The following is a 23,122-nucleotide window of genomic DNA, read 5'->3' on the forward strand; positions in this document are numbered from 1 at the left end:
ACGCGGCTGCTGCAGTCCTTCCGCATATGTCTCTCATGCACATCTTGTAATGCAGCATGTGCGCAATACAAGATCATTTATCATCTTGTCTTCTCCCAAGGCAATTGTGGAAGAACATGGAAGTAAGTGGGTTACCTCAGCAGTTTGCTTGATTCGATTTCCAGCCACAGGCACATACCTTGCTCACATTGCAGCCGCCCACACCTGCAAACGACCACAACGGGTATCAATAATATCTGACATAAAGGGCGTCCACCCAAAAGGTGGCAGTGGATTTTGGCGTCAGTTGCAGGAAAGACGTGATCCTTTGGAAATCTTCATATAAAGAAGTCGAGATGTGACAGGCCGGGTGAATATGCCCTCAACTCCGCAATGATTCAGCGACCAATCACTGCACCACCAAAAACATACTGCCATCCCCCTAAGGACTCCTGGGGACCGTGAGGTGTGGCCTCGGCGTGTTGAGACCGCGGACTGACACGCCCACGCGCGCGCGCTGTTCTGGGACGAGTTCGGAAGTTCTTCAGGGCTGCTGCGTATTCGCTGTCGCCGGGCGGCCGTCGAAGTTCTAGCACCAGAGTGGTCCCATAAACCATACGCGGACATCAACACCCTTGCAGTGTATAGAATTTTGTTAACCGCTGATCTCGCTGCGGTGCCATATCAGACTCGGGTTCTCTCAAGATACACAATATTCTTCGAGTCGTCATGACCACGCAGTCAAAAGTGTCTGGTTGGCAACGCGGAGGTCGTCGGGACAGTCTGTCTGCAGGTCAGTCTGTCCCCCGCCTGTAGGAGAACCGGTCACACACCTTCATTCGTTTCTCTATGCCTTGGGCTTCGAGTTTGCGAAACATATCGAAAAGATGAAGGTGTAGCTTCAAGTCCTTTTTAAGAATTAAAACCAATCCGTTCCTGCATTGCTCGAGCGTTTTGCATCAGCGGCGAAGGGATGATGTCTGGCTTTGGGTACCTGATGCCCCATTGCTGTTGATCGCTTCGAGGATAAAGTTGTGCTGTGGCACATGCCACTTACGCGGCTTACTTTGGTTTTCTATCACGGCCTGGTCTTTAAGTATACACATGCCATAAAAAATGTGTCGCATTTTTGAGAACTCTTTGGAAGATAAGATGCATTGCAGTTCACGTCAACATGTCGACACGAAAGCTTACTCTAATCCCGAATTAATTCACCAGTATTTTGAATCGTACCTGACGTCCGTAAATAAATTGATAAATTAGACTGACAGCAGATAGACAGAAAAAAGATAACATAGCAATTTAATTAAACTCCTGCTAAAAAGCAGAGATGCCGTGATATGCTGATAAATAATTACGATCTGTTGATTCAGGAGATTTGAATGACTGGCTCGAAAGCTATCCGTATGACCATGTCTTACGCGGACCGCGCACACACTTATTTGATCCCACTCCTCATGGGGACACGTTTTGGAAGTGAACTACCAACTGGGGGAAAATTAATTTACACAGCTGACGTCCAGGAGGCAGACTCGCCGTCTCCTTGTAAGATGTGTTACAGGGACACGTTTGGGATTTGATCGCTGCTCAGGCACCGGTTTTAGATCTACGGGCGGCCAAAGGTAGCAGACGCATCATCTAAAGCCCCTTTCAAAATTCGTGTAATGCTGGACATTGCATATTAACGTACCCTATGGATCGGTATGGGATATTTGTCGTTTCAGACAGGTCAGCGTTGCAGTTCAGTCGGAAAATGCCGCGATTAATTTAAGTGTTCTAACTCGCATGCTTTATATTTTTCCGTTGTAGCGATGGCGGCCCTTACAAGTCGCCATTTCAACTCCAACTCCGAAGCTGGCCACTTCTCTACTTTCTTGGTAGACGAATGCGCCGCTAAAGCAAGGCAGGATCTGCGGCTGCCATAGCCTTTGTCTTCTGCCTTATCCCCGGGTGCAGTCGGAAGATAAAGTACTTCGTCCGCAAACTGCGTGCTTTTGCGGTAGAAGTTTCCTTGCCGTCGTCTGATGTGCCGAAAAGTTCTAATGGCCCTTGGGTTTATTTGCCAACTTTGAGAAGCTACTCATGGGCTTAAAATAAATGGACTCAGTCAGCACTCAGCCGCTTGCAGCAGTTACCAAATTAATTAGGGCGTAGAGCTCAGTTGGGAAAGCGTTATTGTTCTCAGTGTGTCGTTTGTCAAGAAGATATAAAAACCAATGTGCCTGACGACACCTCGTCAAGTGCCCGCCTAATTCAGGGCCCTGCCGGGACCGGCTGCCGCACCGACTCGCGGGCGACTCCGCGCTGGTCTGCGCAGATTACCATATCTGTTTGTTGCTTTTGAGGGATGCACAAAGGGTGGCAAGGTTTCAGCAAGGTACAAATCCAGCGTGGTCCTGCCGGCCGAGCTATGCGTTAGCTTCGGTTCGTCATCTCCAGCGGGACGCATTTCGGTTTGGGACGGACGAGGTCAAAGCAGAAATGCTATCATCACGAAGATAATAGCAAAACATGAGCGAGTGGAACCGGTTGCGTTTGTGGAACCGTGGACATAGGTTTTATCAAAGCATCAGAACATCCCTTTTTCATGCGTCTAGCAGGCAAGCTCACTGTTCTGTGTTGTTTGCGCGCAAAGTTTCAATTACATCACTTGGAAATGGGTTTACTCTGGGTCATCGCAAGCCCATTTTGTTCTAAGGACTGTATCACTTCAGAACGTGATAACAAGAAGCCCTAAGACTGGTGGGTGCATGGTGAGCACCGTGGCACGCAGGATCGGCTGCGGGAATATATGCAAGTTTTGCCAACACGACTGCCCACTGTTTCCTTCCTGCATTCAGTTTATGTTGTGTTCATGTTGTGATTAACGTCCCTCAGCCTTGGCGCGATTTGCAAAGTTGACTTTTTTGCGTGTATCATGTGGATAGGTGGCACTAAGATAATGTCATAAAAGTTTACATGACAATACTGGTCTCAAAATATTGTATACGGATATGACATGACATGACATGCATCAGGTGGGCCAGATATGTGCCAAATGTCTACTGTACTCATGCTGTCTTAGCGCTGAAAAAGGACTGCTTTCGGGATTGTGGTCTACGTCCCGCGAGAAAATTGACATTGCAATTCGATTTGTCTTCATGCAAAGATAACTTAAAGAATTGATTGCAATATTTTGAGGAAGGCATTTCACCCAGCCCTGGACGCTGAGTTTTAGAATTGCGTGGTGTGTTTCATAGAGAGCTTTGACGTGCGTCGAACCAGCAAATCGTTTTTGTATGCGTTGTGCAGCACCTAAATTGACTATTTCATTTGAATTGTCAGTTGACAGTCGCGGCAAGGATGCAGCTAGCCTGCCCCCTGGTCTCAAAACTGCCGTAAGTTTGTGTTGTGAGCCCCGATGAAGGCCTCTCTCGGAAACGAAAAAAGAATTAAGCCTACTTGAGAACGACAAAAATAAGCCTTTGGATATACCCAGCGCTTTCGGTGAGTTCGAGCAGCGGCTCTGATTGTAGTGATACAGGTCACGGGTTGACTTTGCCTTTAGGTCAACAAGCCAAAAATGCTGCATTTTCAATAATTCGGCTGGGTTTTTCCGGCCAAAGTCCCCTTTGAAAGATTAATATCTTTGTTATTATTGATCGCGCAGCTTTGCCGTTTTAGCGACATGCAGGACGATTCTGTAAAAGTTGTGCAGCAATACGGCTCGCCTGATTTGGGGCGTCGTCGAAAGTTGGTGCCAGGTTTCAGCAAGCAGAGTCAAGGTACAGGTCGAGATAAGCGCATGGTGTAGATGCATGTAGCATCCGCAAATTATCACATGAATTACGCTGCCCGAACCACAGAGACACAAAGAGACAAATGTCGCCGGTTTAGGAAACGGTCCCGAATATCACGTGCTACAGCCTGAGCGGTCGTTGACAATGCTGTGTAAACTACATGAGGCGCATATAATAGGTCATCGGGATTTGTGACCGGATACACCTCGAACCTCAGCTGCAGATTTGTAAATGTCGTGGCATGGATTTGCCTCCAAAGCACTGGCCAGCACAAGACGTAATGCCAAATGGTGTACCCACTTAAAGCGTTTGACCGCGCTCAGTGTCGAACCAGACCCACCAGCCACCTGCCGTCAAGCGGAGCAGAGCCACCAGCTGACCCCTTACAACCACACGGCGGTGTGGTCCCAACACGGCCGCGCTTGCCCTGACCTGGCCGTCGCTCGGTCATGTGACCCGAGGTTTGCCCCACTCAGGGTCTCGTCACGTGTCCCTGACTGGATCACTGGCGTCCGCCCACGCCTCCGGCGGCGATATTTCAGCCCCTCCCCCGCGGCCCAGCCCTCGACCGGCCCACCCGCAATGGATGGGCCGTCTGGAGCGATTGGACGTCTGAGGGAGAGACGCTTTCCGTATGCATGGAGACAATGGATGCCTGCACGCCGACACCCTCAAAATGAGCGATGAAAATGAGAGACGTCGCAGCCCGGCTTCTGCACAAAGTACTGACGTGTGTTACCTGCCGGCTGTTTGCTGCTGGCTGCGATCAATCGCGTTTCTGATAGGTCATTAATCTGCTATCAAAAGTGCTTAAGGAGGGGGACATGGAGCGCAAATTCATAATTATCTTACGAAACTAAGACATGCATGTGGGCATCTAACCAATACGATACGCATGGTATCGGACGCACCCAGCGCAGCTGCACGTCCGGGGTGGAGGCATCCCGCGCCCTTCAGCCCCGCCGGCAGGACCCGCCGCCCAGCAGCCTCGCCGGCGGCGCGTGGCGCCCTCACCTGAGGCGGCGGCGGCGCCCCCGCCAGCGCTCGCGCGCGCGACGCCCAGCGGCCCGCCACGGTCCCGTCGACATCGACGAGGCCCAGTCGACGATCGGCAGCGGCGGCGGCGACAGGGCGCGGGCGCGGGCGGCGGGTGTCGCGGGCAGCGTGCAGCGTGTGGGGACTCTGTGCGCCGCGGGGTAGAACGCTGCGCCGTCGGCGACGGGGAGGGCGTGGGGCCTGGGCGCCGGGAGTGCACGTGGCGAAGGCTAGGACGTCTGCGTAGGGTTCTGGGGAAGACAGCGGACTCGATGGACCATGCTTTGCTGACTTGCTCTCAGGTAAAACAGGCGACGATGTCAAGGCGCTCAGTTTGAAAATGTCCAGATGCACGTTTAAGTGCGTATGTATTTAGTTCGTTGATTGATTGGTGAGTCAAACAAATGTAAAGTAATCTCATTGATCGTTATAAACCATGAGATGGTTGACACAGAACTTCACATCATGTGCTAAATCCTTGGCACAGCTAAATGTGGACACCACTCAACTCCTGCATGATAACATGGTACCGGCAACACCTCCAGCTCTTCTTGCATCGGTATACTGTGTTGTTATTGTTATGAATCGAAAATATAGTTATTAGCGTAATCAAAATCACTCGGTCTCATCAGAACCAAATTTCTAGGGGAGCCCACTAATCGTGTTTGATCTTGCTCCCAATTATGCTGTTCACGACATTCACCCGTTCAGTTTGAAAAACCGACTCTGCTATTTCCCTGCCTGGCTGAAGGATTACTGAATCATTTCGAGCTGAAAAAAACTGCGAAGAACCTCCGGCAGTCTCACGATTCTCCAAGCTTTGCAGGGTGCTGTGTGCTATCATTTGTCATGCTCGCCAACTTTAAGATTTCTGTTATTGTGCAATTGTCTCGCGAAATTGTCATCTCGTACACTGCCCAAGTTTTGCCATTAGTTGTTATTTGCTGGCGCCCAGTTGGAACTTTCGATGGGCAGATGTTTGAGTGGAGATGAGCGCAAGCCAAGTCATGCTTCTAAGCAGTTAGGATACTAGCGTTCGTGACACCTGGAACAGCTCGAAACGCTGTTGGTCTGAATATCAGAGGTGTGCGTGTCGGCCTCGGATTGCTGGCTTGGAGCCGTGACTATCTACGAATGACCGTTTTCAGGCAATATTTAGGCCATTTTTAAATTTTGCCGACGCAATTCAGCGGTCAGTTGTTTATTCTAGTGCACATTTACGGAACACAAAAGAGGAGCAGAAGCGTTGCAGTAGAAAAGCTAGTTGTTGCCAACGTTAGTTGTGCAAATAAAGTCGACTGCAGGCGTAATGTTCATTGCCCTGGGTGGTAATGCACGAAATTCGAGTAATTCAGCAGCTAGTTGCTTTTATTAGCTGCCATTTACAAACACAAAAGAGAAGCAGAAAAATGGAAGTAGAAAAGCTGATTTTGCCAATGATCGGTGTGCAAAAAACGTCGCTTGGTAACGTAATGTACATCACTCTACCACTGTATTCTTTGAAGCGCACGCTGATGAGGTTGTTCGCCATCTAACGTGTAATCAAATGAACCAGTGCTACCTTTCCTAGCGGTCGCATTGGGAATAGACCAGTCTCCCAAAGGCCAGCGCTGTCGGGACAATCTCGTCCAGCTGTCGCGCCAGTCCCGGATCACATGCGTCCTCATATCGCGACCCATTCCCCGACCTTTTCTCGGTCGCGACACAAATTCACGGCTCCGCGCCGTTACGGATTCGAAATTCCTCGGAACGCCGAGCCACCAATTATCTGCGGGATTTATCTGAAAGAGCCGATATAAATCATTTATTGAATTCGTCTGTGCGGCAGCGGCGGTGCGGCGGCCGGCGGGGCGAGCGCTGAGTGGCGCCGATTGAAGTCCAAATCGCCTGTCGCCGCCACTGTCACGCCCGAAATGAGGCTGCGGACGGTGGCGACACTGGTCGCGTCTCTATGCACTGCGCTCGCCGCAGGTGAGTACAGATGGCCGCCGGCGACGACAAGGGCATTGATTGGAATGCATGCCGGTTGTATCGCCATGTTACCAGCTCTATCGCTTTGTTGTGGTTGTATCACCATGCTGTAATTGTGTTGTCGCATTATCGTTGTTGAACCGCTGTGCAGTTATAATTGGATCAATTTGAGATCATTGTGTCAGGGCACTTAATGATACTACATCCATTGCTACACGATGACACATGAGCATGCAGTGTATCACAGCGTCTTTCGCGCTTGTCACGACGTTGCGAAGGAGTAGCCACCGTCAATTGCACGCTTCACTGGACGCTGAAACTACCATGACATAACATGCATATGCAGTTGATTCTCTGTTGAAATGAACTCTCTGTAAGTGCATTACCTATTCAATTAAACACTAATATTTTGTTGGGAGGCAAGAAAATCCCCCGCCCCCTTTCCCCCCGTCATAAAGCATGGCTGGGCAGGGGATGTTTTCACTCTCCGACAGACAGCTACGGGTGTGGTGGTATCACGTCTCCTAGGATGTGCCCCAAAATGTGCGAGATCAACGAGGAACTTAGGACAATAGCACTGAGGAACTGTAAGGCGCGCGTGAAGAACCAAAGGTGACGATGACCGGTTTGACCCATTCATCTTCCATCAATAAGATCCCACCTTAGAGAACTCACAATGTTACGTCACGAACGAAATAACAATTGGAGTTGTCCCGAGCTAAAATGGCGCGGGTACAACTTCGTGTTCTAAATCGCTTTCGATATGGGTACAGTAGAGGTGCTGGGCGGGCCCCAGGTCAATCAAGGTCAACGTTGGTCGCCGGTCTCCTTCCCTCTTGAAAGTTCATTAGTCTTTCTGTATCGACCTGTTCCTATGAAACCACAATACAACACTGTTTACATGCCTCGTGGATCATCATTTGACGTAAATAAGCAAAATGCCGTTAAGCAAACATATCGGTCTGCAAACCGTGCGATAAAAACCCTAAAAACCAGTTCTGGACGGCGGGAGTATCTGGGCTCATTTCTTGCGCATCATGTGCAATGAACGATCGTTAGCCATTCCGAATGCCACGGCAATGTCATTTGCCATTTCCATGACTCCGGAAAGACGTTGCCCCTTCACCGGCTTGGGCTAAGCTACGCAGAACTCCAAAAAGCTACCGGTCACTTCGGGGGGGGGGAGGGGGGCATGCATCCTGAAGACAAATATCGACATTTGCAAATGGCAAAGATGGCAGACGCCGACCGTCTGGTCTGTTTACCAAACAGAGGCCTGTGTCGTGAATGCAGCAGGCTTAACGGGCTCACATCGTGAACAAAGTTCGAGTTCAGCAGTGTTGCGACGCTGGTCTGACTGTGCAGTTGCACATGCAGCGTACAAGTCTCCCCAGTATGCCGCAATACTGCTGTTCCCCAGAGGCGACCTTTGCTGGATTGGGAAACTCATGACCACCCTCACATGGTGGGTGATGGTCTAGTTGGGTACAGAGGGGTAGAACATGGTGGATGATGGCACCGTAGCTCTTCATTGGTTAAATCAATGCATGCATTTGGCTTAGCCCATGAATGGACCGGACCAGATCGGCTGGGTTGCAAAACACCTCCATCAAGAGGGGACTGTATTTGAAGCCTAGCTGACTGAAGCTTAACTAAAACTGAGCTGGAACGGATTTAAAGCTTGAATATCAAGTCAGGAAATACCAACCTTTTACAGATATGATACATTTGATATTTACGTGTACTTGAGCTGAAATGCGATCTGTGGGTGGGAACTATACTTTGAAAAAGGTTTGCTATAAAGAGTTAGATCGGGCCTAATGTTATAATAATCGCGTGCAGAATAGATTCGGATCTCATGGACTGGATTGAACTGGTTCCTGAAAGTTCCTGTTAGGACGAGTGATAAGTGAATCATCCCACAAAATTTTTAACTTCTTTTGCCATAGTTACCCAATTCACATAGATTATGAACTGTCAATGCAAGAACGCTGCGAGATGTGAAGCCCTCGTGCTTCCTGCTGCCATTCGGACCTAAACGCTTGGGAAATTGCCAAAGAATACACATTGGGTGAGTGAGGTTGATTTGGCATGGGCAACGTGATAACTAAGACAATGCCTCATAAGAAGCAGACGGATAATACCAAGAAGACCCCGCCTATGAATGCCTTCACAACATCGGCTATACTGGCACGAGCCTTCTTATATCGATGTCACCTCTATGCTACGGTTAGCCATTTTTAGATCATTGCAAATGTGTATGGTTATGTGTGAGCCCTATTTGACGCTGCGTCTCGACCTCAGCGTTCCCGACATTCGGCTCAGCGTTCAGATGTATTTTACGCCAAATCAACGGGAGTGTAGCTCTCGTGGTGTGAGGGATTACTTATGGGCTCAACTGGAATGTTCATGTCCTCAAATCCATGGCTTGCAAGTAGATTCCGTTTCATGAAAGGCGAGGCTGACAAGGCAGTGTCCGTTGTTGTCTTAAGACGAATGGTGTAAGTTTTACACCGATCTGTTTTGTGTTTGCATGACAGCCAGAGCCTTACACCGGATTTGAAAAGAGTTTGAGCACAACTATGCAAAGAAAAAACGTTCAATGTTTTGACGCCAAAGCATGCTTACATCAAACGTTCTTATATTATCATCGTAAAATGTGATGATCGCCAGATAATAACTAAAAAGGCGAGCATGCAAACGCAAGTTTCGCATCAAGGAGTGACAGAAACTGGCTTCCGATGCGCTGCGAATGCCGCCATAAGCCTCCCTGAAACAGGGCTATCGATTTGTATTCTCTTGTAATTGCCTATTACCAGGGAGATAACACACAGTTTCCTTTGTAAACACTGAAGACATCTGCCTACTGAGGGCATCTACAGTATCCCTGTCTTCGACTAATGACATTCTATCTTCCTCGAGGAGGCTGACAGATGATCCCTTAGATTTGAATTTGAGGTAGCTAAAAAACATATTAGCATCGCCAGAGCAAGAGTCTGCTGTCCGTTTTTTCGATAATATCTTGACTACCCTGATTTCCTTCCTTAGCTTTTTTGTAGCAGCCCTATGCACTGCCTTGCTGCTTCCTGTGTCTTGCACTCATTGGCTACCACATACCGACTTTTTCACCGCCATCAAATTGCACATTGTCTGTGTTAGTCACGGGGACCTCTTTGAGCTATCTTCCCGAATTTCCCTAAAGAGTATGAGCCTTTCCTGCCCTTCTTCCAAAATATCCTTGAGCTCTTCTCAAGTCTGATTTGCAATGAGTCTAGTTAAAATATGTTTTCATTCGGAGCTAGCGAAAAAGGCTGTAGTTTTTCAATTTTGTTCCTAGTTAAGCATAGGAGAAGAACATGACAAGTCTTACCTAAATAACCTGGACACATTGAAAACCTTAAAATATTATAGTCACTGTTTCCCAGTGTCTCACCTCCTGTCTAAGTATCCGCCAACCCCTTCTCATCACTCATGATGAGATCCAAAATATTATCTTCCCCTAATGGGTTTGCGCACCAGCTGTTAAGGATTTTTTTTCTATAAAGAAAGCAAAAACATTTTTGTGACTTACAATTGGCCAAAATCTGCGCTCCAGCCTGAGACGCTAAAACCTACCAGAACCACACATTTTCCACGGCTGATTCTTCACACATATTTGTGCCCACACCCTGACAACTATTCGGAGCCATGTGGAAAGTTCCCAAACGCAATACATTGCCTTTCGGCATAATGAAATTAATCCTGAGGGATCTTACAGCGTCGCTTTTTCATGTTGCCCTGCAATTTCACGTTTTGTATTCTGTCTTTCATATTCTAAGTGTTCCACCTTTTCTTCGCTTTTCTTTGGAAAGTAAACATACTGCAACCAGATGCCTGAAATTTTCTGTAAACTGTCCCCCAAAAGGCGTTCACTCATCGAGGTTTTGATGACAGCCGCCATGTCCAATTTTTCCTTCCAGCATGTGAGCATGGAGCTCTCCAAACTTGTTTCCGATACTTCTTGCATTTGCATAGAAGCACCTGAGTTTTGCCACATCTTTTTTGACTCACTGTTCAACAATTCTGAATTAGCATTATCAATGTGTTCTACGTTCACCCTCCAATCCCCAGAAACTATTTTCCCTGAAGAGCAGTTCGTACCTCCTCATCAGGAAGTGCACATCTTTTTCAGAGAAATCGAGTCCTGGAGCCCATTCCTCTGATGCATGTCTTTGTAATTGAACAAATCTGTCCCACCTGTCTACAAATGTGAGGCCAAGCTTGACAAAGAGTTTATCTACTCCAGAGTTGGCCGTCAGCACCCTGGAACTCCACTCAAGAGGTGCTCTGACCTCAGACAGAATGCCTGCTACAATCTCACTTCCTTTGCTATGCTGTAGAGTGACCAAAGGGGTCGTAGCATCCTTCACCACCTCCTCACTCTTCTCCTGCTCTATATTGTTAATCCGACCCGCACAATGACTGCACTGGCCTGTTTTGTTTTGTTTTTTTGCTGGTGACCTGCGCTATCGCTGACACCAGATCCTTGGCCTTGACTCCAGGCTTCGTTACAAATATATTTCCTTTCCTGCCCTTACAGAAGATCCTATTTAGATGTTTCTCTCTAGAGTCCCCCACTATCACAACCGCTGCCTCGCCACCACTGTTTCTCGGTCTTACCCCACCTCTGGGATCATGCTGCAGTGCCTGAAAATTATTCCTAGTAGGCACAATGGCATTTTTTTACATTTCCACGTGTAGTTGTCAGTTCTTTTCGTACTACCTGCCACCCTTTATCCTTGCGAGTGGATGGCCCCTCCTCCACCATCCTGACCTACATCTGGCCTACCCTCCTCATGCCTGCCGTGCCTAACCTTACCTAACCTAGCCGTAATACTCTGGAGCTCCTAACAAATGGCTAAAACATCACTCCTCAGCTCACCACGCTCAGCTGACACCTCGACTATCTCTTCAGTCTTACTGAGATCTAAACAATCCTGTCCATCCTTAAAAATGTGTAGCTCAAAAGTTCTCCACACACACACACTCTGCATCTTTCTAGCTATTCGTTTAGACTAGAAATCTCCTGACTAATCAACTCAGAGCTGCATTCACAATTCCTAGCCCAAGTCGTGATAGGACTCATAAAGAACAACAAAATAAAAGAAAACGAAAATGAGTAAAATAAGACCACCGTCAAATGAAGCGTGTCCGAAGCAAACAGACAACAGCGAGCAAATTTTGCGTTTCAACTTTCAAGCCGAAAAAGAATTGTCGTGGCTTGTTTCAAGAACTACTTTTGCTAATACTTGGCTTTCAGCTTTGACTTTTCACTACAGCTCCTTGAACTGAATGCTTTATCGCAATTATGTACGTGTGCCCTGAAAACAATAGCCCTACGGCCTGAAGTTATAAAACAAAGATGTGCCAAGTCACTTGCAGAGCTCCTGCGACATTTGAGAATACTGTGTTAAATGAGCGATGAGCAAGTCAACCCGTGCCTGCTTACCAGCTTGGGCAGGCATGCAGCTTCGTAGCCCGCAGTCATGGTAGAGATGGTGCTTCCAGTAAAAATCCACCTACCTCGTCTCCCAAAATTTACGCCGCAATTAAGTCCCAGTTTACATTAGTGTTATGAACGAGGGTTTGCCATGTTCCATGCATACAAATCCGCCCATTAGTAATTAGCTGTACGTGAACTTCTTACTGTCCCCTCCCCCTCCTTCCTACAATAAGCATTATCAAGTAAATGAGGACCTCGGAGCGGAATAAATAACCAAACACCTAAAAACAACACGAAGGTATTGAGGCAGCTGCAATTGCCGAAACGTTGCGACTATTGCAGTTACAACGATAGGGTTAGGTCTTCACCGCTTCATTATTCGAATGTCTCAAGTTAAATATTGTTGCATGCAAGTGGTCTGAGTCTTAAGCAGATATTGTTGAGGGTATGATGAACCATCGGTCTTCTAAGTGACACATCCGCTCTTCGTCCCGAGGATCCCAACTGAAGGATTATATGGAGCTTGGCACTTACGCAAAACAATCGCGTGCGAGCATGGTGGTGGCAAGCGATGATTAGATCATTTCGGATGAGAGACCATGGGAAACCACGGAATCACCGAATATTATTACATTTTACTCATTGGAGATGAATAGCCGCATGTTTCAACGGTTACTTCGGGCTACGGGCAGAACAACAGGTCGTGGGTTCATCAAATTCGGAATCCAAAGAGGTCTGGAACAAATGCTTCTAAATATAGTAGGCAACCTCACTTTTGGACATAACTGAAGTGCACTGTGCTTTCTAGTGAACTTGCAAACACTTGCCCGAATCTCGCACTGATGGGGTGAATCGATGAACGGGGTTTATTGAATATGCCATGGATGCGACATAGGATAATTCTGAAACAGTGATAGCAGGACGAAGATTTAAAAGTAAGAACAGAAGGCAGGGTATGGTTCTAATGGGGGCGAAGGACAGCTGCTGGGGGCGCGTCGGTCAGTGGCGCCAACATTGCCACTCATTCTGTTCAAACCCGACAAAAGGTCGTGGAGCAGAGAAGGACTTGTCCTGAATGTGCGGAAAGCACACAAACTGGCGATGGTTGTCATTTGGCTGCTTGGCTCTTGCGCTTCGAAAGCACTTATCTTTGTTTCACTCGGCCACAACATGGGTTTGGCAGTCGCGCGATGAACAGCTTGTCTAGTATTAACGGTAATGGAATGTTTGGTTTTCCGTGTTTGTGACGCTCAAATACGCTTCTTACAATTCACGGCGATCAACGTTCACATACGACTTTAAACACGACAGCGTTTCATTACGCCAACGCGGGGCCAATGTGTTCTTGGTCCCCGATGAATTCATGCATGTAATATCGCAAGTGTCCAGGCGCATTTCCTGGAGCGTCGCATTCACCCGTTCCGCCATAGTTCATGCGCCATCGGTAATGAAATTGGCTCCCAAACGGCTGCTGTCAGTGTCCGCGTTATTACAAAGCAGATCGATTGCGCCCTTTAAACGACTCACCAGTGGCATCATAGGCTCTCAAGAAGCGACTGGCCGCCGCCATCAGCCGCGGAAATGTGAACTTCCGGACATGATGGACCAAAGTTAGCGCCTGCGCCGTACTCAGCGCTTCGTGTTTGTACGGCATACATTGTCAACATTTGTAAAAGGGCGGTCCACGCATGGCGACTCGGCAGCATTCGCAACGGGAAGCAAAAGATTAGCATGCCCATGCTTTGTCGATTATCTCCATGCTGTCACATGGCGCTCATGTGATATTTTGGTATGGATGGGGGGAAGTCTTTGTGCCCAAAGAAAGGTTACGTTTTAGTGAGCTGGGGTCAGGGACGCAGTCGGCCCAAAAGTGAAACAATATCTTCGCGCCTTTGAGGTGCCACGTGCTATTCAAAATCACGCGGAGTCGCCACTTGCGGCAAGTGCTTCGCATTTCCACATTGCGTCCAGTGGAGCACAAACACTCCGGGTGGCATGGCCGCCTATTGTCCACGCGGTCGCCGCAGCCAAAAGTGGATGCTGGGTCGCGCACGACGTTGATTTCTATCTCATGAGTATGCACAGCGTCACGCTCATCTGAAGACTTAGGGAGATGAATGTGATATCCGCGGCGCCGCGCGGGCAGCGGCCGCGCGACATCCGCTCTCCCGGCGGTGGCTTACAAAGTCGAATCCCCGCTGACTGCATTAAGTCGTCCGAAGCTCAATTCCGGCAAAGTTATCTGCATATCAAGTCGGCGTGTTCGGAGGCGTTTTTGACGTGAGAGCTGCGATTAGGCGTCCGACGGCGATTTACGAGGCCTCGGCGCGCCTCGTCGGGATCTGCGCCTGGATCGCCCCGCCTGCGCCAGAATTGATCTCGCCAGAATCGCCTCCGCCGCGCCGATAATGCCGCAATGCGCCGCCTTCCGACTCAGATTGCCTGCGGTGGGGTCCAGCCGGCGCACGCCGTTACGACTGCACTCGACAGCGGAGCACTCGCCCCCGCGCCGTGTCGGGGTCCGCTCCACCCGGCGCCCTCCGCCCTTCGCCTTGGGCTCTCCCGAGGCACGACGGAGGACTGACCGTGCCTCTGACAGTGGCGCAATTGCAGAGCACGGCGTCCGGCGGAATTTATATCCGACTTAGTGAACATTTGGATGAGAAACCGACCGCGCGCTTCAAAAAGGCGCGTCGCCGTGCAACGAACGGGCCGCCAGGATGTAGAATTCGGGCACAGTTGACGTGGATCTTGACAAGGTCTTTTAACGGGTCCGCTCTCTCCAATGGGCCGGCGCTGCAGCCGGAGCGCCGCGCTCGCTGGACAAAGCGGACAACGGGGACACTGCTGAATGGAACTCTGAAAGATCTTTCTAAATTCGCTGATGCCACGGGTGGACATCGAGCCCTGCAGATTGGATTAGGATGCAGTCAAAGATGCGATTTCGGCCGGGACATGTGAGCCGGAGCGGACCGATTTAGGCATTCGTCTTTAATGGACATCGCCGCGACGATCGAATCATTCATTGGACACATATCTGATTTCTGCTGTCACCGTCAATGCCTGGTCGCCAAACTTCGTCGCCGTCAAATCCTTGCCGCTGGGTGGTTTGCTGGTGGGATATGAGCTGGTCGTTACATTGGAGCAATTCCGATCTTCAAATAGGTCATTCTTCACTTTAAAGGTTTTAGAATAGGTAGCAAGAGTGATCTTATATCGCTTTATGCTCCACTGTTTGTTATGTAGCTGGACACGGTCTACTTTACTGTCAAGTGCAAAAGAAGATGCGAGACTGATAGCTGTTAAGATCAGTGTCGCCGACGCATCGTCTTCGGGTACGCAGGATAAAACTGTATAACCATTGGATCACCTCACAGATCCCAAGCAACAATGCAACTAGTCCTTATAAATGTGTCCAATCCATCACAGCACAAATACTTCAAGCAATGTTCGGCTTCAGTTTGCCAGAACTAGACAAGTGGTATAAGATGGTGAATTACGGACAACACTCATAGAATGACAATTATATCTATAGCTCTTTTCAATGCATTCAATGCACCCATATTCTGAAAACAGCCATAGGTTTAATTTAGCATGCATGCTGACCATGTTCTCCTATGACAAATTTTGCTTGAAGACAACGCCAGATCCAATAAGACCCCGTGCGGTTCCGAAGCCCGTCGGATCGATTCCGGAGGCCAATATATCACGAGAGCTTGCGGCCTCAACTCCCTTTTTATCTTGGGAAAAAAACGCCACCGGCGCACGCGGAAAGGCACGCGGTGTGGTAAATCTGAGCAGCTTGCTTCAGCTTTGTGATGCATTCAGATTTTCTGCAAGCTTTTGTATGTTCGATGCTGGGACTGTAGAGAGCGTAGAGATAGATGCGCCAATTATTTTGAAGTCACCAGCAGGGACAGAATTTTGAAATTATCTTGTAGCATTTGATAGTGAGCAAAGCATTGCTATGAAAATAGTAACGTTTGTCACCCTATTCCATTTCTGATGTTCGCATCTGTATTTGTCAATTTACGTTACTGTTCTCCTGTTGCGACGTGCCAGCTCCAGCTATCTGTCAAATAGCAACTTCAAATGTGGCCCATTCTCTACTAGTGCGTTGTCCTGTATCTGTGCTGTTATTTTTTGTATCCTCCTTTGTAACGTCTGTGCTAGCGAGGGGTGTAAAACCAGCTCTAAGGAACAGCTTTTATGCAACTATGTGAGTAAACTCACTTATTTCAGCACCGAAATCCACTTGAATGTGTCATGACATCATTCCCTTGATCATTGAAACTCCTCGACAGCCGCCTAGAGCACCTGATTGTCTACAAAATACTGTGGAATGGGTTTTCATTACACACATGATGAAAAACATTCGGCTAAAGATCGGCTCTGGATGGTGGATCGCGACTTGCCAGTGTGTACTCTTGGAAAAGCAACGATTAATCTTGACGTGACTCCCAAAAAAAGGGTTTGCTCTGCCATCCGGACAACGTAAAAAGCCAGAAACCTGTCACAATTTGTCAGATTGTTGGCCAGAAAAGCTTGAAAATGTCAGCGTTTTGGTTGAGACGGTTTGGTGATGATATTATATATATATATATATATATATATATATATATATATATAAACATATAGATGAGATGTGATGAGATGATGATAACCAGTATGGGATTGTATCGGCCCGCGCGTGAACGAAATGCTGCAATTTAAGTTGTCGATTTATGCTCACCCATGCTGTTTATGGCTAAATATACAGAAAGTAATACGGAACTTTATCTTGATTTTCTTGCTGGCAGCGCATCTCACCGCTTGAGCTATTCGGATGCAACCGTCGTTGCGACGGGATGAGTGGCGGCAGAACGTTCTTCCACTAATGCATTGATATTTCGCGCCCAACACTCAAATCAATGCAGTCGACACTTGACAGAATGGTTCGCCGCATCTTCGCCCATTTCATCGAAAAGCCGCGGGTTTTTACTTTTAACAAAACTTATGTTGCACCAAAGCCCTACGAATATACCTTGCGCGAACGCGTCTCCCCGTGATTGACCGCGCCCGCAGTACCACAGCCGTCGTCACCGCACGTGACATGTGACACGTGACCTCCGCGGCGGGAAACTAACGGTTCCGCCGGGGCCCGGCGGCGGCCGTCAAATGTCTGCGGCGCGCCGGCCGACGGCGCGTCGTTTGTCTGAGGCGCGGCGAGCTGGCGCTCGGCCGCACACGCGGCGGTCGGCGCGGCGCGCCCCGGGCGATATTCCCAATCAGGCTCTATTGAGATGGAGACGGAAGTTTGCAACCAGGCCCATCGGCGTCTGGGAACCGTATTATGGCGGAGATTGGCAATAGGTGCTGGAACTGCAGTCGGATGTGGCGGCGTTCGGACGGACGTTTCATTAGGTGGACGTGTTTTGGAGCAGATGGTCAGTGCTGGAGTTGTCTGATGCTCCGGGCGAGCCAGTGTGGCATTGTTGATGTGCGTGTCTCAGGTGGAGGGGAGGGAGTATTGCTCTTCTGCAGCGTACTCTGGAACTGGATATCTGACCTGTTGGCAAATTGTTTGGTAGCAGTGTGAATAAAGCACGCTGATCTTGCCTTCCATACGCAACGACAGAATACGAAATTGAGCTGAGACGTGACATAAAACAACGCAAATTGCAAAGTACAGGCATGTAACACTCGGGGGAACGCACATGTTTTTGTCGTAAAGTGCATTCCTGTCTATCATTCATGCATTTAGTGCACCCGGCTGCTCATTCATCGGGGAATATAAGTACTGGTTTCCACCACCCCACAAGATGCCCACGCACACGTACCACCGACTGGTCTCGAGGAACTGGCGACAGCAGCACCCAGCCAGCCAATCCGCTGAATGCCAGCGCAAAACGGTGCAGGATGGCCGACCAGCCACTAGTCAGAATGATTCGAGCGGTGAAAAGAAAGAGAAAGGACGCGTTTGATTGGTCGGAGTGCGACATGAGGTGCAGTATGATGCTATGGTGCCGATGTTTTCCATTGGAAAAGACTGATGCTTCCAGCACCCTCTGACCAAAACAAATGGCAAGACCACTGCGTGCGCTCTTGCCATATATATGTATATATTTAGCCTTCCCTTTCAATCGAACAAACATACGTGCTTGGGTGGACAGGGACATCGACATCTCTATGCACACAAAACGCGCAAGTGCGCAAACCGAACGGCCTCACGCGCAGTGCCTATTGATGTCCCGTCCTCTCACTGAGCGTCCGTTCACGCATGCCAGGGCGTCCGCTCACGCAACGAATCGTTCGTTTTTAAGTTCACCTTATCGTGGTGTTTGTGGAGGCTAATTGCACTTCCAACGTTGGCGTGTTAGGTGGTGCCCCACTGCTACGCTACGCCTCATATCAGCTTGTTTCCTGCCTCAAGCTGTTTTTAAAGGTCTTCGTCTGTGATTGCATTCCGTGTATTTAAGTGCACGCAGGTCCGTATCCGGTATGAAGGCATCAGATACGCCAAATGTGCTGTCTGAAGACTACGCTACATCCTGTCCCTTGCGGGGCATCGATGTGTTCTACTTGCCAGTGATATGGATGCGTGTTATGTGAAGCAAAGAGCATATCTGATAACTTACTCAACGCCGACACATGTTCGCATCAAATGATAGTGAACATGCCTACATGTTTGTCACTCAGTGCAAGACATACTTAGATGGAATATGCCGCGTTTGAAGATGTTTTTGTAAACAATGGATATTATGAAATATGCTCATTTATAACTAGAGGTGTACTTTTAAGGAGAAACACCTTTCTAGACAACACGATTTCCCTGTATAGTAAATACGTAGTTAATGTTTCCAAAGATGTTCTTGTTTAATTGCGTTATCGCACCTGGCACAATACTGAGAGCCAATTGACTGCCGTTATGCTTGGAAATCATGCTCACCAGCGCCAGATATGAGCGCTTCGACTATTATATTTGCCTTGGTCTTAACCGCCGCGTGGTTAATGAAATGGTAGGGTTTGAATGGCGTCATATTGGCGTCATGGATGTCTAGGTGACCTTGAAATAGTCTTCCCGAAGAAGTCTGCACATCTGAGCAGGTGTGTAGCTCAGAAACTACAAAGGTTTGTGTCCTAAGAAGAGCAGGGCTGTGAACTGCATCGAGCGATCTTCAATGTGGCTATTTCGGATCAAAACCCGATATAAATGTGAACGCTGTCCTAAATATGTAGGGGAATATATCAGCAAAGGCTAGGACAAATATTATGCTGCACTAGCAAAACATTTTTAACATTGTTATGCGAAAATTGTGGCTTTTGGGCGTCATTTGTGACCCGAGCCAGCCCCTCCTAGAGCGATGGTCACTTTCATTTCAGGACGAAATATTTAACATGAATAAATGCAGATCAATGCTTTTTCGGCATCAAGTAGCTAAGATACTTGCATTCGAGCTGTTTTATTGTAGACGCGGGTTTTCGGCAACATGGCCCAGAAGCTTAGGTCAACGAGTAGTCAAAATGAGTGGCCGTGCATCCGCCGCTTTATTATGACGGCCTGGTATCGATGTCGCGTGTCTCCACACCGACATGCAGAACATTTATATGATATTCATCAGTTCCCTGTGTGTCACTGGGGATCTATGGCACACTTGGCTGCTGATGCTATATGGCGTCACCTGCCTCTCACCCCGGCAAGAAGGGGGGGGGGGGGGGAGCACAACAGGAAATAGAACCCCGCACCTCTGGTTTCCCAGACGCACAGCCTAACCACTACACTACCGGAGTCCCTTTCATCTCTAGACATTCGTGCCAAGTTAAGTACACAGTGGTGCATATGTAAAGGAACGTCTCAAACAGTGGGGTGTTAAAACCGACCTTGAAACAAAGCCTTTCCATACATGCCATGCCATACGTCGCCATAAGATTAATGTTCAGCATTCTCGACAAGTTGGGAAGTCATGCCCCTCCCCCGCCTGTGTTTTGTTATAACATAAGTATCGAGGTCACACATAGGAGGGTACACAGAGGGAAGACCTGCCTTGCTTTACTCCTCCCTGGCCACGCTCATAGCAATGAAGTTTTAGGAATCTGGTGACACTTAACACTTTGATTACCAAGAACAAATTAACTAATGACTGTCGGTGAACTGTGCATGGACTGAGCCATGGTACATTGACTCGAGAAGGAAACAAATTAATGATCATGAATGCCGAAAGCTTGAGTGTAAAAGGCTGACATGCCATGCCAACTTTACATCAGATAAAGTCGAGTGATACAAACGTTAAACAGCTTAATAATTTTAGACCAAGTGAAGCTGATTTTCCTAGTTCGGATACACTTTTGCATATTGCATCAGTTCGTTGAACCGGCTTAGCAATGTTTATCTATTATTTGTAGCGCGGAAGCTATTGGTATCCGCAAGTGCTCTTTTATAAGCAGCACTCGTGGAATTACTGCGGGAAATGCTGGCTCATAATCAAGTGATGCTGGCAGCGAGCAGACATTCCAGGACTAGACCGTTTCCATCCGGCTTCAATTCCCCCTAAAGTGACCCAGTTCGGCGCTATTGATCCACCACAACGGCGACTGAAATGGCGCGTCAGGCACAAAAAACCTCGAGCCGATCAAAACGATTCACTTCCACTTGGCGCGGAGGCGTTTTCAATATTTCTTATTTGTCATGAAGGATGGATCCATATCCTCTCTGAAAAGCAGATGAGACCTTTGAGAAGGCTTAAGGGGATTATTTTCGGAAACGTAGGCGGAATATGGGATGTTCTGGCGCTGGATGAAATGGGAGCAAGAAGTATGGCTGATTTAACACTAGATGAGACGTGATAGAGAATCTTTGAGCTAGCTCTAAACCAGCTGACCTGAAGAAACGTGGATTACCGCTAGCACTTTCTAAGAGATGGGCAAGATGGCTGTGGGCTTCACCACCATTGTGCAGCTTCGTCCGTTCGATTGCCGCACCCCACTGCAATGGACAGAAATGGAAAGTGTTCTTCGGAATCAGTACAAAAACCGATGTGGATTATAAACAGCCAAAGGAAGTATCCAATCATGTGTCGTCGGAAAACGGGAAAGAGAGTGTGATTTCAAAAGTATTTACGCAACCGGAACAGTATCCAACCGTATCCAACCGTATTACGCAACCGCATCCAATGATGTGTCGTCGGAAAACGGGAAAGAGAGCGTGATTTCAAAAGTATTTACGCAACCGGAACAGACGCAAAGGATTTAACCAAAGTCACGCTTTTAACCAGCGAACCATAACGCTACCGAGCTAGTAACGATCTATGGCTCCAAATACTTCTATAACATTTCAAGGTAACTTGTGGTTTACGTGTCTCTTGCAATCTGTGAAAACGCTGAAATTTCGTGGACGAACTGTAGACTAAAGAAAAATCAACGAGCAAAGACCAGGATCTCCGAAGCCGTCAGCTAGCAAATAATTACTCAAAATACTCAGCAAGTAATGCCGCAACATCCTAGGTTTTCAAGGAATTGGACACAGTGTCGGGTAGGCTGAAAAACACCTCTTCCTTTAGTCAAAATACATTTCACTTTTCCAGAAATTTGCAATTATTCTAGAAGTTGGTCATCAGGTGAAAATACAGAAAACCAATACCAATAGCGTGTAAATGGCTTGAGAACAATTACCAGGAACCATAATGGGTGGAACAATGCACCTAATTATTATCTGGACCCGTCGTGTGACGGGCAGCCAACAAGTAAGTAGCGGACGTGATGATTGTCAGAACTGGCAGCTGAAGACAATTTTGTCTTCATGAAGATGATGTGAAAGCTGAGATGATGGAGTTGGGCGCCTTGGGCGCCTCACACCAATGGTTTCGATCAAAGCGTTGGAAACACCGTCTGTCACCAGGGCTTAAAAGGCGGAAATCCACCCTCGCATTATCCACGCTTGAAATGGAAATGCTTGAAAATCGGCTGGCTGTGAGGAAGATGCCTTTACTTTTACTATGGTTATGGCCAGGTCTAACAATTTTAGTTGATAAATTGATGAATTTGTGGCGATTTGCGCTGCTATCAATTGCAGCAAAAGCAATTGTGAAGGTTGACCTACCCTTATTAGTGGATATTAATCACAATACACCGGGGTATTTGCCAGTGTTGTTTTCATGACACAGTCTCTCTTGGACCGACCACAGCGTCTTCTTGTCCAGATTAGTTTCGGAACAGGCGATATTATATGTTTTCACCTCGATTACTGTAGTATTTATGGGCTGAACATGCTTCGAATCCATCAGTTCGTCGTAGCCGTTTCCCCCCTGCGCCGAGCAGTTGATTCATTTCGTCCTGCGCTCTGGCTGCTGGGCCCCGATGTCAGCTCTTGAAAACGCTATAACACGAGTATGTCCGGGATTTGTACCCGAGAGCGTGCTGTCCCCTGCACATAGCGACCCACACACGATCATATATCACAAATTACATATATCACGATCACATATCGACTCACACACACACATATGACACACGATCTCGGCTTTTTCCTCCGTTGGAAGATGGTGGTCTCGCGTCACTGCAACGCCTGATTAGCAAAAATCTTAATGAGATTTGATTTTGTTTTCTTTTCATATAACGTAGAAATTCTATATTTTCCGTTTTAACCGAATGGGAGGGGTGACGCTTTGATGACTTTGTAACGTTGAACGAATTTGCATGATCACCCAGACTCCATACAACTATTTTACAAATTATACAGCGCATCTTATAGCACTCACCATACCAGTTTCACCAAAGTGGACTTTTCATACCACCAAAGTGGATTTTCCAGGATCAGACAAAGTTAACACATACGACGACTGCGGCTAGCCCGTGATCAGTTGTAGGTCACTTCTGGACTTCATGTGGTTCAGGTTGAGGA

At 47.9% G+C, this 23,122-nt stretch overlaps 1 protein-coding gene across 1 annotated transcript in view; it reads left to right on the plus strand.

Moving 5' to 3' along the window:
• Positions 1 to 4,913: 4,913 nt before the first annotated feature.
• The window catches only part of LOC119103800 (contactin-3), a 43,167-nt gene continuing 24,958 nt past the window's right edge, over positions 4,914 to 23,122 (plus strand). Inside the window, exons 1-2 of the mRNA XM_037227457.1 lie at positions 4,914 to 5,095; positions 6,622 to 6,764. Coding sequence (XP_037083352.1) covers positions 6,707 to 6,764 — 58 coding nt within the window. The 5' untranslated portion in view covers positions 4,914 to 5,095; positions 6,622 to 6,706. The remainder of the gene's footprint in view (positions 5,096 to 6,621; positions 6,765 to 23,122) is intronic.

Source organism: Pollicipes pollicipes, unplaced genomic scaffold (genome assembly GCF_011947565.3).
Source record: "Pollicipes pollicipes isolate AB1234 unplaced genomic scaffold, Ppol_2.1 Scaffold_2555;HRSCAF=2994_pilon_pilon_pilon, whole genome shotgun sequence".
Lineage (NCBI taxonomy): Eukaryota > Metazoa > Arthropoda > Thecostraca > Pollicipedomorpha > Pollicipedidae > Pollicipes > Pollicipes pollicipes.